We start from the raw sequence: 14,010 nt of genomic DNA, 5'->3' as shown, positions 1-14,010 counted from the left end.
TTTAAGGAAGAATCACATTTCAGTACACACATTAAACTGGAAGACGTTTTATGGCATGACCTGTTTTTGGAAGGATGAATAACAGAATTGGATTGTCAACAAGTCCTGATGCCAGTTACCACTCACTTTGAACATTTCTTCTGAGGGGGCAACTGTGAAGGCCCTGATCCAGGTTCTCATTCCTAAAGGAGGGATGAGCACAATCCTGCCCCAATGGGAAAAGTGTATCTAACTTTGTTATTGCTTAATTAAAAAAATGCATTATTCCTGTGCAATAAAAAATGAGAGCGCTATAAAGCTGACAGTTATTCTGACACATATGAGGGGGGAGGGGAGAGAAAATCCCTCTAAGATATAGCAATAGCATTTTACATTTCTTAGTGAACTAAGCACTCTCTAAGTGGTTTACTACACGTAAGTCAATTTCCCCCAACAAGCTGGGTACTCATTTTACCGACCTACGAAAGAATGGAAGGCTGAGTCAACCTTGGGATCGAAGTCACAACACTGCAGCTGCAGTACAAGTATTTAACCACTCTGCCACCAGGGCTCCTTGCCACCATATATATAGTTCTGTGCTGGGCTTTAGATTTTTCCCCCTCATTCTTTTGCTTCAGTATTTATACAACAGTTCAACTATAGCCACCTTTATTTTAAGTATACTGGTGAAAAGGGAAATGTGTAAATCAGGACTGTGAGAAAGGTACACAACTTTCCCATCTATCACACCCAGAACTGCAGGTTAACAGCCAGAAGCTGGATAACCTTATACATATTTAGGGGGAAATGGATTGTTTCTGCACAATGCAGATTAACTTATTACTTCGTTCCAAGTACCCTGCTGTTTCTTAATATACTGTGAGATGCAGCTCCCACCCCATATAATTTTTAGGCAACACAATGGCTTGATCACTGGGATTCAAGAAAAAGAAAAGATCCCATTGTTTTCCAAAAAGCTCTACATTCACAGACAATATATTAAGTAGGGATTTCACATTTCAACTGCAGCAACTGGATTTATCAAAATTATGCCGGGGGAAAGCAAGGCTACGGATATGGAGGTCACCCATTCAGCTGAATGGTCATATTGAGATTTTGTGAGAAATTATTTCAGATCTTCCGCAGAGGTTAATTTTGCTGCACTGCACTTTTCAATAGGTTTAGGGCTAATCACAATGATAATGGCTCAGCTCCTGGAGCTGATAAGTGCTCATTTTTTATTTACATCCACAACCAGAAGGGAAAAAGAACTGAAAACAATAGGTTAGCCATCTATATTGTGCTTTCAAGCAAGCAGATGGAGAATGAGCTATCTTCTTACACTTGCGATAAGGGGCCTGGATTGGAAGTAACCTTGTGAATCTCAAATGGGTCTCTGATGGTACTTTATTCAAGCTGTCATAAAACATTTTGACAGGCCAGAGCTTTCTTGGCATACCAACATGAAGTACTGCTGCCTCAAATTCAAAGACATTGTTAAAAGAAAATGGTAGGAGGAAACAAAATGTAAATTGGAATTGGTTGATTAAACTCTTCCATTGTGTTTATACCCTTAAAAATGTAGCACTTGAGGTTATTGAAAGTTGAGGGGGATTGAAAGGGTAGACTAGACATTTATTAAATCCACTGCTCTGAACACAAGTTAAAAGGTTGCTGTTTCAGGTTACTGTGAAAATCCAGTCTTATAATTCAGCATGTAAGAAAATTGTCTAGATATCACAGGAACAAAATTGGAAATGGCTGGTGACTAAGGAATGATGTTTATTTTCTCCCTGGAAACAATGATCATATCAAATTAAATACTATGCTTTCTATCAAAAGGCTCTGAAAAACAGTTAAAAAGAAGAGTCGTAAGACTTTTCAGAAAGCTTCATGGTAGGTAATCTTTTCTGACAGATTTTAAACTTCCCTTGATATTGGATAACTAGATTTCTTGAAAGGTATACAATGAAGGAATGAAGTGTTATTTTCAATTTCAGTTTCTGACTATTAAGTCTAGGCTGTTAACCTATTTACATTTTCTCCGAAAGTTACCATCTAAAAATAAAGCATGCCATGGAAATGCATTCTTTGGTTAGCAATTTCACTTTCCCTATAGATATATGTTAAAGGAAAAACAATTAATTTTCTTTTCTTCTCAGACGTTATTTGGCAGGGAATCTTTACAAGAAAGTATCTGAAAGATGCAAAGATTCGCACTACAATTCAAATGAGGCAATTATAGTAAGATGCTCACCTCCCAGAGTAGCTCCATCTCAATAGTGAGACATTTGGAATTGCATTATTTTGAAAACAAGGAGCACTCAGAATGTGACAATCCTGATTCCATTTACTATTTACTCTGCAAAGTGAAAATAGGGTATTTTCAATCTGTACTTCACTGAAATGGGTAGCATCTAAATAATTTCCCTCCATCAGAGGAGGATTTTGTCAGCAGAATGGGGACATAGTTTTCAGTAGTTCTTGCTTCTCCACTGAACCACCACTCCCTTCATCCCCAAATCCTGCCAGCTGAATGGAGGAAGTATCTATTTTAGTCAACTCTCTCTCTCTCTCTCATATTTGAGATTCACAAGGTTACTTCCAATCCAGGCCCCTTGCGATAAGTGCAAGAAGATAGTCTCTAAAGTGCTCTATGCCCTTACAAATCTGCTGTTGACAACTGGGGTATCCCGTGGAGATGAGTCTGGATGCTGCAAAGGGAATGGGGAAGTAAAAAACTGGTTCCTTCTAGAAACTGACTGAAGTCTAATTCTACATCTCAGTTTCTAAATTCTATCAATATCATGTTGGCTAACAACTGAAACAAATTTAGAAAGGTTGTTATTTTTAAAAACAACAAAAATCTTTTCAAAATCAGACATACAATGATGACAAAATAAAATACAAATGGCTAAGAAATAATCACAGTATCTCATGAGGATCATTAGGTTACTGTGAAACTCTTATCCAAAAGAAACCAATGGCAAAAGAGGTTTGAAAACAACCATGCTTCATAGAAATGTACAGCAATAAAATCTGTGAACAGTGTTTATTTTATTTTGTGTCCTTTTGGAAGAGGTCATAGATCTGATGAGGTATTTAACTTCACACTTGCTTTTAACACAGCATTTTAAATTTTATTATATATTTTCTTCTCTGCAAGAATGTTATTTTAGTATTGTTCCTATCCTGTTACTGCCAGTCCCAATGCATTATAATTGGTTTGGAAATTCCTGAGGGAAATAATAGCAAAACACTTACAATGAAAGTAAAGTTCTTCATCTCCTTCTTGATCAGCTTTGCTGTAGCCACAATGCCTAGAAAAACACACACCAAGAAAGAAAAAGTTTCACTACAAAATAAACATCTTCCATACTTTGAGCCTCCCTTCTCAATCATGAAAGTACTAATAATATATACAGTTGTCCCTCCTGATTTGCGAACTTGAAATTTGCGAATTTGGTTATTCACGAGGTCTCTCTTGACCCCTCCCCCATGCCAGTTGATCCAGGCATCGGAGGGGTCAGGAGAAAGCTTGCACGACCCCTTCTATCTCCCCTCCGATGCCCAGATTGGGTGATCCAGGCATGGCAGAGGTGGAGAAACACGGAAATTCTGTCAGACCAAGCAGTCAAATTCATTTTGACCATTGTGAATTAAAGTTATACAGTGTGTCATACTTGTTCTTAAATCCACTCAATATACAGCCGTCCCTCCATATTCGTGCGGGTTGGGGCGAAGGACCCCATGAATATGGAAAAATGGCAAATGGTGATCCAGGCATGGGAGAGGTGGAGAAAGACCCCTGCAGGCTCCCTCCTGACCCCTGCCATGCTTGGATCGGGTGATCCAAGCATGGCAGGGGTCCGGAGGGGACCCACACAGGCCTTCTCATGGAGGGAGGAGTTATTCACAATTTTTCCATATTCATTGGGGGTCCTTCACCCCTAAACCCTGCAAATATGGAAGGACGATTGTATATTGAGTGGACATAAGAAAAAGTATGAAGCTACACATTGTATAACTTTAATTCACAATGGTCAAAATGAATTTGACTGCTAAGTCTGACAGAATTTCCCAGGAGGTGTATGCCTGTTTGAATGAGGAACAGTGCATTTCAGTGACCAAACATTTTTATCTGCTTCAAAGCTGTGAACAGAAAAGTAATTCTGTGTGTTTACGGGGGAATGTGGGACCCCTGGAGAAATACTGTATTTTTGTACTATATTTATCTGGAGACTTTTTGATTCTCTGGAGTCTCTCTTATAGAATGGAGGAACCATTTGGCTGCTCACTATTTGTCATAAATAACACATTGACCTCAATGAACTTGTTTAAATAAATGATGGTTCTATTGGCATAAATTTGTTGAACACTCATGCCATAAAGTGAAAAATGTGTGATCATTAAACATTAGAATATATTAACCTAACAATATTCTAGATGGAAAAAAAACAAAAAACAATAGCATGATTTGCAGTTTCAAAAAAGACCAGTAACTCTCCCCGCAAGCTATAGTGGTTTATAGTGTCTAAAATTTATAAAATTGTTTATAATATCTAAAAAGGCAAACATGTCTAAAGAAGTATTTTACATAAAGTAGCTACGAATTAGCAATTAATACTCATTTAGTTATCCCTATTTTTAACACAGGCTAAAATCACCTTAATACTTGAGAAAGTACCTTCGTCCAATGATGAAGCCAAATACCATGAAGACCAGAATGATAGTGCCTGCCACAGCTACTACAGCTATGATTATTACAGGATTCTGTTCACTGGAGACAGCGGTGGCTACCAACAAGAAAAAGAAAACATTGAAGATCAATTTCAAAATGCAGAACCTAAAACAAAAATAGGCAAACTGGTACTGCTTTGGAAACAGCTTTCATCTGTTATAATCTAAAATGTAGCATGTGTTAAGAGATGGAAATAAATTTTGTAATTATTCACATTGGGAAGAATAATAGACCAGAGAAAATTTTGTGCATTTTTCTCCTGGTAATCAAATGTCCAAAGGTGTTGTAGAGGAATTATTCTGCAGAAATGCATGCAGGCATATGTTATGCTACACATGTAGAAGAGTTATTTCAACACTGCACAATAGCCCTATTCAGCTGTCAGAGGAACAAGCAGAGTTGCACTTCCACAGCCATTGTGCATGGGGATGAGCAAGAGGGTAGATTGTGCAGGTGCAAATGCACAATGGATGTACAAAAAGGTACATCTGTATTTGTCTGTGCCCCATCAATGTACATTGGCTATCCAAGCATGCCCATTCCTGAGCATGGGATTAATAATGTTGCTTTTCTGAATGGGAGTTGCATAACTCTATTTTGACACAACTGGGGTAGCAATAGCAACAGCATGTACATTTCTATACCACTTATTAGTGAACTAAGTACTCCCTAAGTGGTTCATAATGCATTAGCTAATTGTCTCCATCAAGCTGGGTACTCATTTTAGCAACCTATGAAAGGATGGAAGGCTGAGTGGACCTTGGAGCCCTACCTGGGATCAAACTCACAACCTTGTGGCTGCAGTACTGGCATTTAACCACTGTTCCAGTAGGGCTCTCTGGTAGTGGATATTTATGCCATGATAAGGCAATGTAGGATTGCAGATATGCTTTTTGTGCAAAACTCATGTCTTCTGGAGTTAGTGACCTTTGCATGGGTATACTCACTGACAGACTGCATGTCACTTCCTAGAAATTTAAGCACACTATGTTTATAGTAACATCCTGCTTATTTTGGTATTTTGTTCACAACCAGTCTTTCTGCCTTGTACGCTTTTCCTTTGGGCTCTGGGGTCTCATCTGCTCTTACACCTTTCTTGCCTTATCTGCTTGTCCTCCATGAAGTATGTGTGATAAGAGCTTCACTAGTTTAGATGCTTCAACTGTCCTGACACCATGCAGTATCACAGAAGCATAGCGTTATAGCGTTGGAAGAGATCACAAAGGCCCCAGTGATGCAGAAACTCTCAATCACAGCATTCCCGACAGATAGCATTCAGCCTCTGTTTAAAGACCTACAAAGAAAGAGACCACCACTCTCTGAGGGAGTGTGTTCCACAGTTGAACAGCTCTTACTGTCAGGAAGGTCATCCTAACGTTGAGGTGGAATCTCTTTTCCTGTAGCTTGCATCCATTATTCCAAGTCTTATTCTTTGGAGCAGCAGAAAACAAGCTTGCTCCACCCTCAATGTACTCCTTCTTTTCTTCAAGACGATGAATATGTGTTGATTATGCACAGGAATGTGTGTATAAACAAATATAGAAACTACTTTATATAAGCTACTTTTATATATTTTACGAGGAAGATAAAGTCTGATATCTTTCTCTGCCAGATCTTGTGTATGGGTTGGGCTGGGCTATTGAACTGTTCAACATCTGCTAGTACATCTCTGCTTGAGAAATACACTTCAATCTCTCATATTTCGCAATTTCTAGACAGATGTTTCTTACACAGAAAACACTGTTCCATGCCCAAGTGTCTTTTTTTCTAAGATGAATTCCTGCAGAACACTACAGGACATTTGAATATGGAGTGAATGCTGTGGAGGAATATTTATTTTCTTATTCATCCTTGCATACAAGGACAAAATAGTCTAGAATTTAGTTCCTTAGGATGTATACTATACAATGGTGAAACAGATACAGGTATTCTATGATAAAGGCTCTGTGTCTCATGATAAGCATACAAAATCAACATAAATATGTTTGACATCACTGTATTTTCATGTCTGGAAACTGTGCATATTGGGGTCCCCATCCAGCCAATGCTACTGTTAGAGGTATATACAGATTCTGTTGGGGGGGGGGGGAAGGCAGCAAGTGATGCATAGGATCTGTGAGTGTTTATACAGTTTGTTTAGAAACACAATGGCCTGTTACAGACAGCCAAAATAAAGCTGCTTCAGGTCACTTTGGAGGTATGGTGTTTCAATGATGCATGCTTCCTAAGAGTCCAGAAGCTGCACCAAAGCCACACTCCAGTCCTTAGGGCTGGAGTGTGGCTTTGGTGCGACTTCTGGACTCTTAAGACGCATGCATCATTGAAACACAATACCTCCACTGTGACTCGAAGCAGCTTTATTTTGGCTGTCTGTAACAGGCCAATGTGTTTGGAAAGGTTTATATACAGATAAGAAATTAAGGTTGCAATCTTAAACACGATTTACCTGGAAGTACATTCTACTAAACTGAATAGGCTTAAGAAACATTTAGAGGATTTACACATGCAGAAGACTGCACTTCCATCTCTCAAGAACTGGGCAGTGGTAGAGATATAAGCAGATCTGCTACTGAATTGACAACAAAGGCAATTTTATTCAACACCTTGCGAGAGCCTTGGGGGAAAGATAGTGTTGGTGACTAGAGTAAATGGGGTCATAGGCCCCAGACTCAGAGGCAATCACCACTTGCAGTGAGTATGATTTGGGGATACTGGAAATTATCATTAGCACCACTCGGTAGGAGCCCTGAATCAGAAGGGAAACATGTGGTACTTAAGTGACAGTGCCCCGAGGGGGCATGTTGGATTAATGCTCTTGCCTCTTGACTGTTTTATCAACTGAGTCTACTCAGGGTGTTCGTCATGGGTGTTTTTGCAAATTATCTATATACCATCAGGATTCATGAGATTGCTTCTTTTTTTGCCAACTACAATACTTTATGAGGAAACTGAACTTATATTTACTTTTAATTTTATAGTGCATATAGTGGACTATGCTGGATGGTTTGGGGTGAAGATGTTTAATGATCTTGTTAATATGGACAACTTCCTTGTGAGACTGAGACTGGTGACAGAAGACCCTCTGTGCAGGGATGGGATCCATCCATGGAGACTTAAAGGATCCGAGCACTCTGGGTGATTTTCTGGATGCTATAACCAAGAAGTTTCTTGAAAGCTCTGTCTCATTATGAGATCGGCAGACTGAATGGGTTGTTGATATAATCACTCCCAAGTTCATAACACTATGGGTTGTTAAGAGAGAATGGCTTAAATCATGAAAAATGAGAGACTGCCATAAATCTGTCAAAATGCTTCTAAAACACCCTTAAAAATAAAACATTTAAAAATAACTTTTAAAAATAACTGCAATATTGTATATTATTTATTACACCAAAACAGGCATGACATTCTCACTTGTAACATTGGTTATTTGCATTCCCTAACATTATCCATGCAGCTTGGAGGAGAAAGTTGCTCACAGACCCTGTCTGCACAAGCCAAATAAAATGTCCTCTTCCCTTGTTCCCAGTGACGAGTCCAGATAACACAGGGCCCAATCCTCACTTCTGCTTCAAACTATCCAGATGATGTCCATCCAGTTCAGCATTCCACTCCACCCCCATCATACTTAACATCTCTGCAAAACCAGTGGGTGAGTCACTGGAAGTTTAAATACACTTAGCAGTTCAGAGTGCTTTGGGATGACTTTTTTGGTTTATCAATGGCAATTGTTCTTGAATGGGAATAACATGGTCCCACATCAATTCACGCATTTGTAATTCACAGTAATTTATCAACCTAAATTACTGTACCAAACTGTATGTGGACTTGCCTGGAGGATAACACTGAAGTTATAAAACTAGTTCAGAATTCAGTGGTTAGTTTGCAATTGGTAACATACTGGATGGTTGTCTGAATGATTCTGATTCAAATTTTGGTTAGGATTCTGAATAACTTAGAATCTTGAAATCTAATAGGTCCCACTGAAGGAGCAACAGGCTGAATATTAACATCTGCTGAAGATGATCTCCTCTGCATCCGACTCTTGGGAATGGTGTAGTATGTGGCTAGAGTAACCCATTTATTTATAACAGTCCCCATGGAGTCCCTGCTGAAACTCACTCTGTCCTCATTGTAGCATGAAATTAAGATCTTAGGGGATCTTATTCACCATAGCTTGATTACAATTTACTTTTTACTACATTGTGGATGAGTGGTTTCATGTTGTAGTGTTTAATTAACTTTGTAATTATTATTTTTATTGTTAATACATGGTAACTGTACTATGTAGAGGGATGAGGAACAATATTTCATAGAGAAAAAAAACATTTTATTTTTAAAAAGTAACAATTAATTATTTCCCAATATTTCAGCTGTTTGTGATATTTCAAGAGCACTGTATATAAGCATTTCATTATTATTTTAAGTATCATAATCATCTTTAACATGGCAACTTTTACTATTGGTTACATTCTTTTTCCATTAGCAATCACAACAGAGTAAGCAAAGTTAAACAAACTCAAGAAGAACCTAAAAGTACTATTAATTTATATGTTAACTGAAACCTAGGTCTAAGTGCATGCAGGACTTTTTCTAACACATAATAAAATTTGGAGCAGAAATCTGGTTTTTCCATTAATTTTCTGAATTCTAAAGTTTATTGGATTTATATCAACTGTGCTTTAATATCTACAGTACCCGTATGCTTAGATACAATAACCAAGTCTCTGGCCCCAAAAGCATTGTTACTGAAGTCAGAAGAAAAAGATTCAAGTCTGAGTCATATAGGGCAACATTTGACTAAGAACAAAAGGTGAGAGAAGTTTAATTCTAAGGCTTTGGGCGGGGGGAGTGTTAAAATAAAAACACAAAGAGCTAGTTTGTACTATGGTAATACACATTTTAAAAAGTTTCATATATTTTCAGACTTCCAACGAATAACTCAAAGCTAAATGCCACCTCATCCTTATGGCAGTTTTCAGGGTAGTGACCGATTCATTTAAATCTTGTTTGGGAGGCTTAAGCACAGGGCTGGCTTGATGACATTCAATGGTCATTACAGGAATAATAATAATTTGTATTGCAAATCACTTTTTGAAAGCATTCAAAGCACTCCGCATACATTATCTCAATCATCCTTACAGTAACCCTGTAAGGTAGGTCAACACTGTTATACCCCTATCAAATAAAGAAAGGCTTCTAAGGTCAAGAAAGAACACTTCACGACTCAGCTGTGACTGGGACTTCTGTCTCATAGGTCATTATGCTCTAGCACAAATTTGTGGGGATGAACATTTGGAGGAACTCTCAAGCCCTTATGAAAGGTAAGAAATATAAGATCATTGCTCATCTCTGCATAGGGTAAGCTTTGTAAGAGAATCATAGGTACTTTCCCACCCTGTGTTACCCTTCATGGCACTATAAACAGTTTTTATACATTCACTTTTTTCACAGGACAGGTATATCTTCTGCTTTCTCAGGGGTACACCGTATATACTTGACTATAAGTCAACCTCATGTATAAGTTGAGGGCAGGTTTTGGGGCTGAAATTATGGATTTTGCTATGACCTGTGGATAAGTTGAGGGTAAACTTTAGGGGCATATAGCAAAGGATCTAAAGGATGAAGCAAAGGAAAACAATCTCAAAGAACTTATAAAATTCCAGCAGACATAGCTCTTTGTGCTCACTCTTAAGGTTAGATGGATGGGAGAATAGAAGGGATCAGTGCTTCACATATTATACTCTTGCTTTTCATAAGGAGATGGTTCCTTCTTTTAAATAAGAGTTAAGATACAGTACTTGCATTGACCCATAGATAAGTCAAGTCAGTTTTTGGGGGTCCATTTTTGGTCCTAAATTTCTAGACTTATACATGAGTATATACAGTATTTTCTTAGTATTTCTGTGATATACCTGGCTCAATCCAGGAGTCATTGGGTAGCTGCATAACTAAGAGCTGGAACACCCGGGCCAAAAGAAGTGGCTTCTGGCTGCTTTGAGGGGCATGAAGTTTACATGACTCACACCCCCAAAATGGCCGGGAAGGAGCAGCCTCTGGCCATGATCAGGCTGAGATTTCGGAGACCACACAGCCCGCTTCCAAAGCAGGCCACCAAAGCTGGCGCTGTCAGGACTCAATTTAAAGTGACACTTTTTGGTGTTCCAGACCTTAGTTATGCAGATACTTAATGACTCCTGGTATGATCTATCCAATCCCCATTTACCAGAAAGCAGCCGATGTGATTAGTGAAGGTCTGTTCCCCTGTTGCAGAAGGCAGCAGCTGACTGTCATCCCTTGTGTGATCTCCATTGCAACAGGCAGAAGTGGGGTCCCTATCACAATCCCCCCCTTGCACAAGAGATCACTTGGAGGAGGGAGGGAGTGGAAACTTCAGTCAGCTGCTTCCTGAGTAACAGTCCTACCAGGCTGCATCCACATATTATGCAAAGCCTCCCCAGTCTACCTCTGCAGGTTTACGTTCCCTTGAAATATGTACTATTTATGCAGAATTTTGGCATTTAAGCATCAACTTTGAATGATGACTTCAGAGTTCAAAATTACAGCCTTAAATCTCTTGGAAATCATGGAAAGGAGAAAGAAGAAAATAGATACAGAGGTGAAATACTTAGATTAGACCACAGCTTTATTAAAACAAGGATAGTATGTATTCAACATACTTAAAGTTAAGATTGGCATAGAAGAGAGATAACACATCCTCAGTCACATTGCTCAAGAGACTGGTCTTGCTGTGAAGCTGTACTGTTTTCTTTTCAGCTTCAGCTCAACTGTCAGTGATGGCGAACCTATGGCATGCGTGCCAGAGGTGGCACTCAGAGCTCTCTCTGTGGGCACATGTGCCATCATCTCATCACAGAGTTTGCCAGAGTTTATTACTAGAAAGCCAGAGGGATATGGCACTTTGCAATAAATAAGTGGGTTTTGGGTTGCAGTTTGGGCACTCGGCCTCAAAAAGGTTCACCATCACTGGGTTAGATGAATCAAGCCTGAGCTGAGGCTGAAAGAGTGAGACAGTGCACTGATGAGTTGGATGCACCTAAGGTGGCTACTGTCCAAGAGGATTCTGGCCACCATTTCTATGCAGCATCTCTTACCTGGTAATATGTAAAATAAAACTAACATGCATTTGAGCTATTGTGCAGTCCTAAATTGGACAACCAGTGAAACATGAAATAGGTGTAATGCACTATCATAACATTAGTCTTTTTATCCCAGTATTATCTAATATGTACTATTATATTATTATAATACTATTTGTATTTGTATTATACTATTATTATACATACAGCATGCAACTAAGTCTTACTTGCTTCCTTACTCTAAAATAGGCACATACAGGCTCTGCCCTGCTTCCTACTGGTAGTCCAAAGTAGATGAGGAAGATGTTATTTATTTATACCGTCTTTTTCCAGGATACTTTACAACAGTTAAAAGAAACATATTTAAATATTTACAGCCTACAAAAGTTAAATGAAATTAAACTGTCAACAAACTGAAACCAAGAAAACAACAAATAGGCAACCCAGCATATTATGCAAAGCCTGTTCCCCTTAGCCATCAGTCATTGGCTGTCAAAATAAGCAGGCCTACTGAATCATTGGGATTAATTTAAATGTTGACTCAGCATTCAGCAACTATTTGAGACTATCGATTGGGCTTAGGCCTATCATGTTTTTATTTTTATTCATGCTATTAACTTCTCTAAGATATACATAAATTTTACCTGTGGCTTCCTCTAGTGTAGCAACATCTAGTCTAGGGCTATAATTCCCATAGCCAGCAGCAGTAAATGCACGAATCTGGAAAACATATACAGTTCCTGGTTTCAGATTATTGACTGAAGCAGAAGTGGCCCTGGTTTTCACTGTTGAGTAAGTCCTCTCCCTTTGGTCCTGCAAACACAAATGCAAATGATTGGATAGTCTTTAAAATTCAGATCTCAGTTTTGCTCTATATCAGCAACTGAAAACTGGGCCTGACACACTATTTCAGCTTCCTATGAAGGGCATCCCCCCCCCCCCCCCTCGTTCACATAAGGAATGTAGCACACACTGTGGAGTATTACAATACAATGAAATTTCACTGAGGGATTCTTAAAATAACATAAAATGTAAATGGGAAACACATGGTGCTGCTCCTAAAATTAAGAAGATAAAGTCACTATTATGTGTATGTTTGTATGTGTTTGTTTGTTGTATTAGCTTCTGTTACTTTGTTATCAGCTGGCTCAAATACTGTATTATGTCAGTCTATGAATAAAACAGCAAGTAGTATCTTAGAAATTTGTTTTCTTGGTTTCTTTTTGCTCTCCCCAAAATGGGATGTTTTATACTTCATTAGTAAAACCATACCAAGTACAGGGGGCCCTTGCTATCTGCTGGAGTCTAGTTCCAGGACCCCACCCAGGGATACCAAAATCCATGGATGCACATGTTCCATTCTATATAATGACATTTTAAGATCGTGTTCCTTATATAAAATGGCAAAATCAAGATTTGCTTTTTGGAATTTATATATTTTAAAAATATTTTCAAACCATGGATGCTTGAGTCCATGGATTAAAAAATCCATGGATTTGGAGGGTTGACTGTGCTGCTTTTAATTAAGTGGATAAAACAAATTCGTGGTCCATGATACTGCTATTTCTAGGCACAAGAGCCCTCTGTGTGAAAGCTGAAATTTCCTAAAACCAAGAATTGCCTATTGTCTGCAAGAAAAACAGTATATTTGTTTGATAGTTCCCTTGAATGAAGCCACCAACAAACATAAAATAGTTCTCTGTGTATATGCCTGCATAAACATGTACATCTTTATCTATTTATATGATGTAAATATTTCCAGGCTGGTGCTAGGTTGATTCTTTAAATCTTCCATAACAATGTAGATGAAGACTAAAATGAATAATGGATTAAAACACAAGTGATTTAAGCAACATATAGGAACTAATTTAGTGGGAAAGTATTTAAGTCTAATTAGAATTAATGGAAAATTCACAAAAAGTTATCTGCTCTTGTGCATCATCCCCTTACTTCAATGAGGCCTGAGCAGAAAAACTATGACGTGACACATGCCTGGAGTAATCAGATTTTATTCATATTCCATTCTGTCAAAGTTATTCTAGTAATGTAGCAGGAAAAATTAAAACCATATCTACAGTGAAGTTTTAAATTGGTGTTGATTGCTTTTCCTCTAGGATATCCAGTGAATTATAGTCTTGTGTGTAAGTTATCTCTAATTTAATGGAAAAACCAGCCTCGGTACCCCTAACT

The 14,010-nt window shown here is 38.4% G+C and overlaps 1 protein-coding gene across 11 annotated transcripts in view; it reads right to left on the bottom strand.

Annotated features, from left to right (window-relative positions):
• Positions 1-14,010, bottom strand: part of EPHA7 (EPH receptor A7) — a 205,641-nt gene that overhangs the window by 25,727 nt on the left and 165,904 nt on the right. For 10 of the 11 annotated variants that reach the window (XR_016281768.1, XM_089530707.1, XM_089530709.1 and 7 more), the window contains exons 7-9: positions 12,465-12,633; positions 4,667-4,775; positions 3,244-3,299 (exon numbers count right to left, since the gene is read on the bottom strand). Coding sequence is in view for 10 of the 11 variants with exons in the window: in XM_089530707.1 (XP_089386833.1) it covers positions 3,244-3,299; positions 4,667-4,775; positions 12,465-12,633 (334 nt within the window). In the remaining variant the exon portion in view is untranslated. The remainder of the gene's footprint in view (positions 1-3,243; positions 3,300-4,666; positions 4,776-12,464; positions 12,634-14,010) is intronic. The other variant, XM_089530714.1, reaches the window with a different exon arrangement.

This window comes from Sceloporus occidentalis, unplaced genomic scaffold (assembly GCF_023333645.1).
Source record: "Sceloporus occidentalis isolate IW3139 unplaced genomic scaffold, rSceOcc1.0.p SCAF_6, whole genome shotgun sequence".
Classification (NCBI taxonomy): domain Eukaryota; kingdom Metazoa; phylum Chordata; class Lepidosauria; order Squamata; family Phrynosomatidae; genus Sceloporus; species Sceloporus occidentalis.
This window is presented reverse-complemented; position numbering and strand designations above follow the sequence as displayed.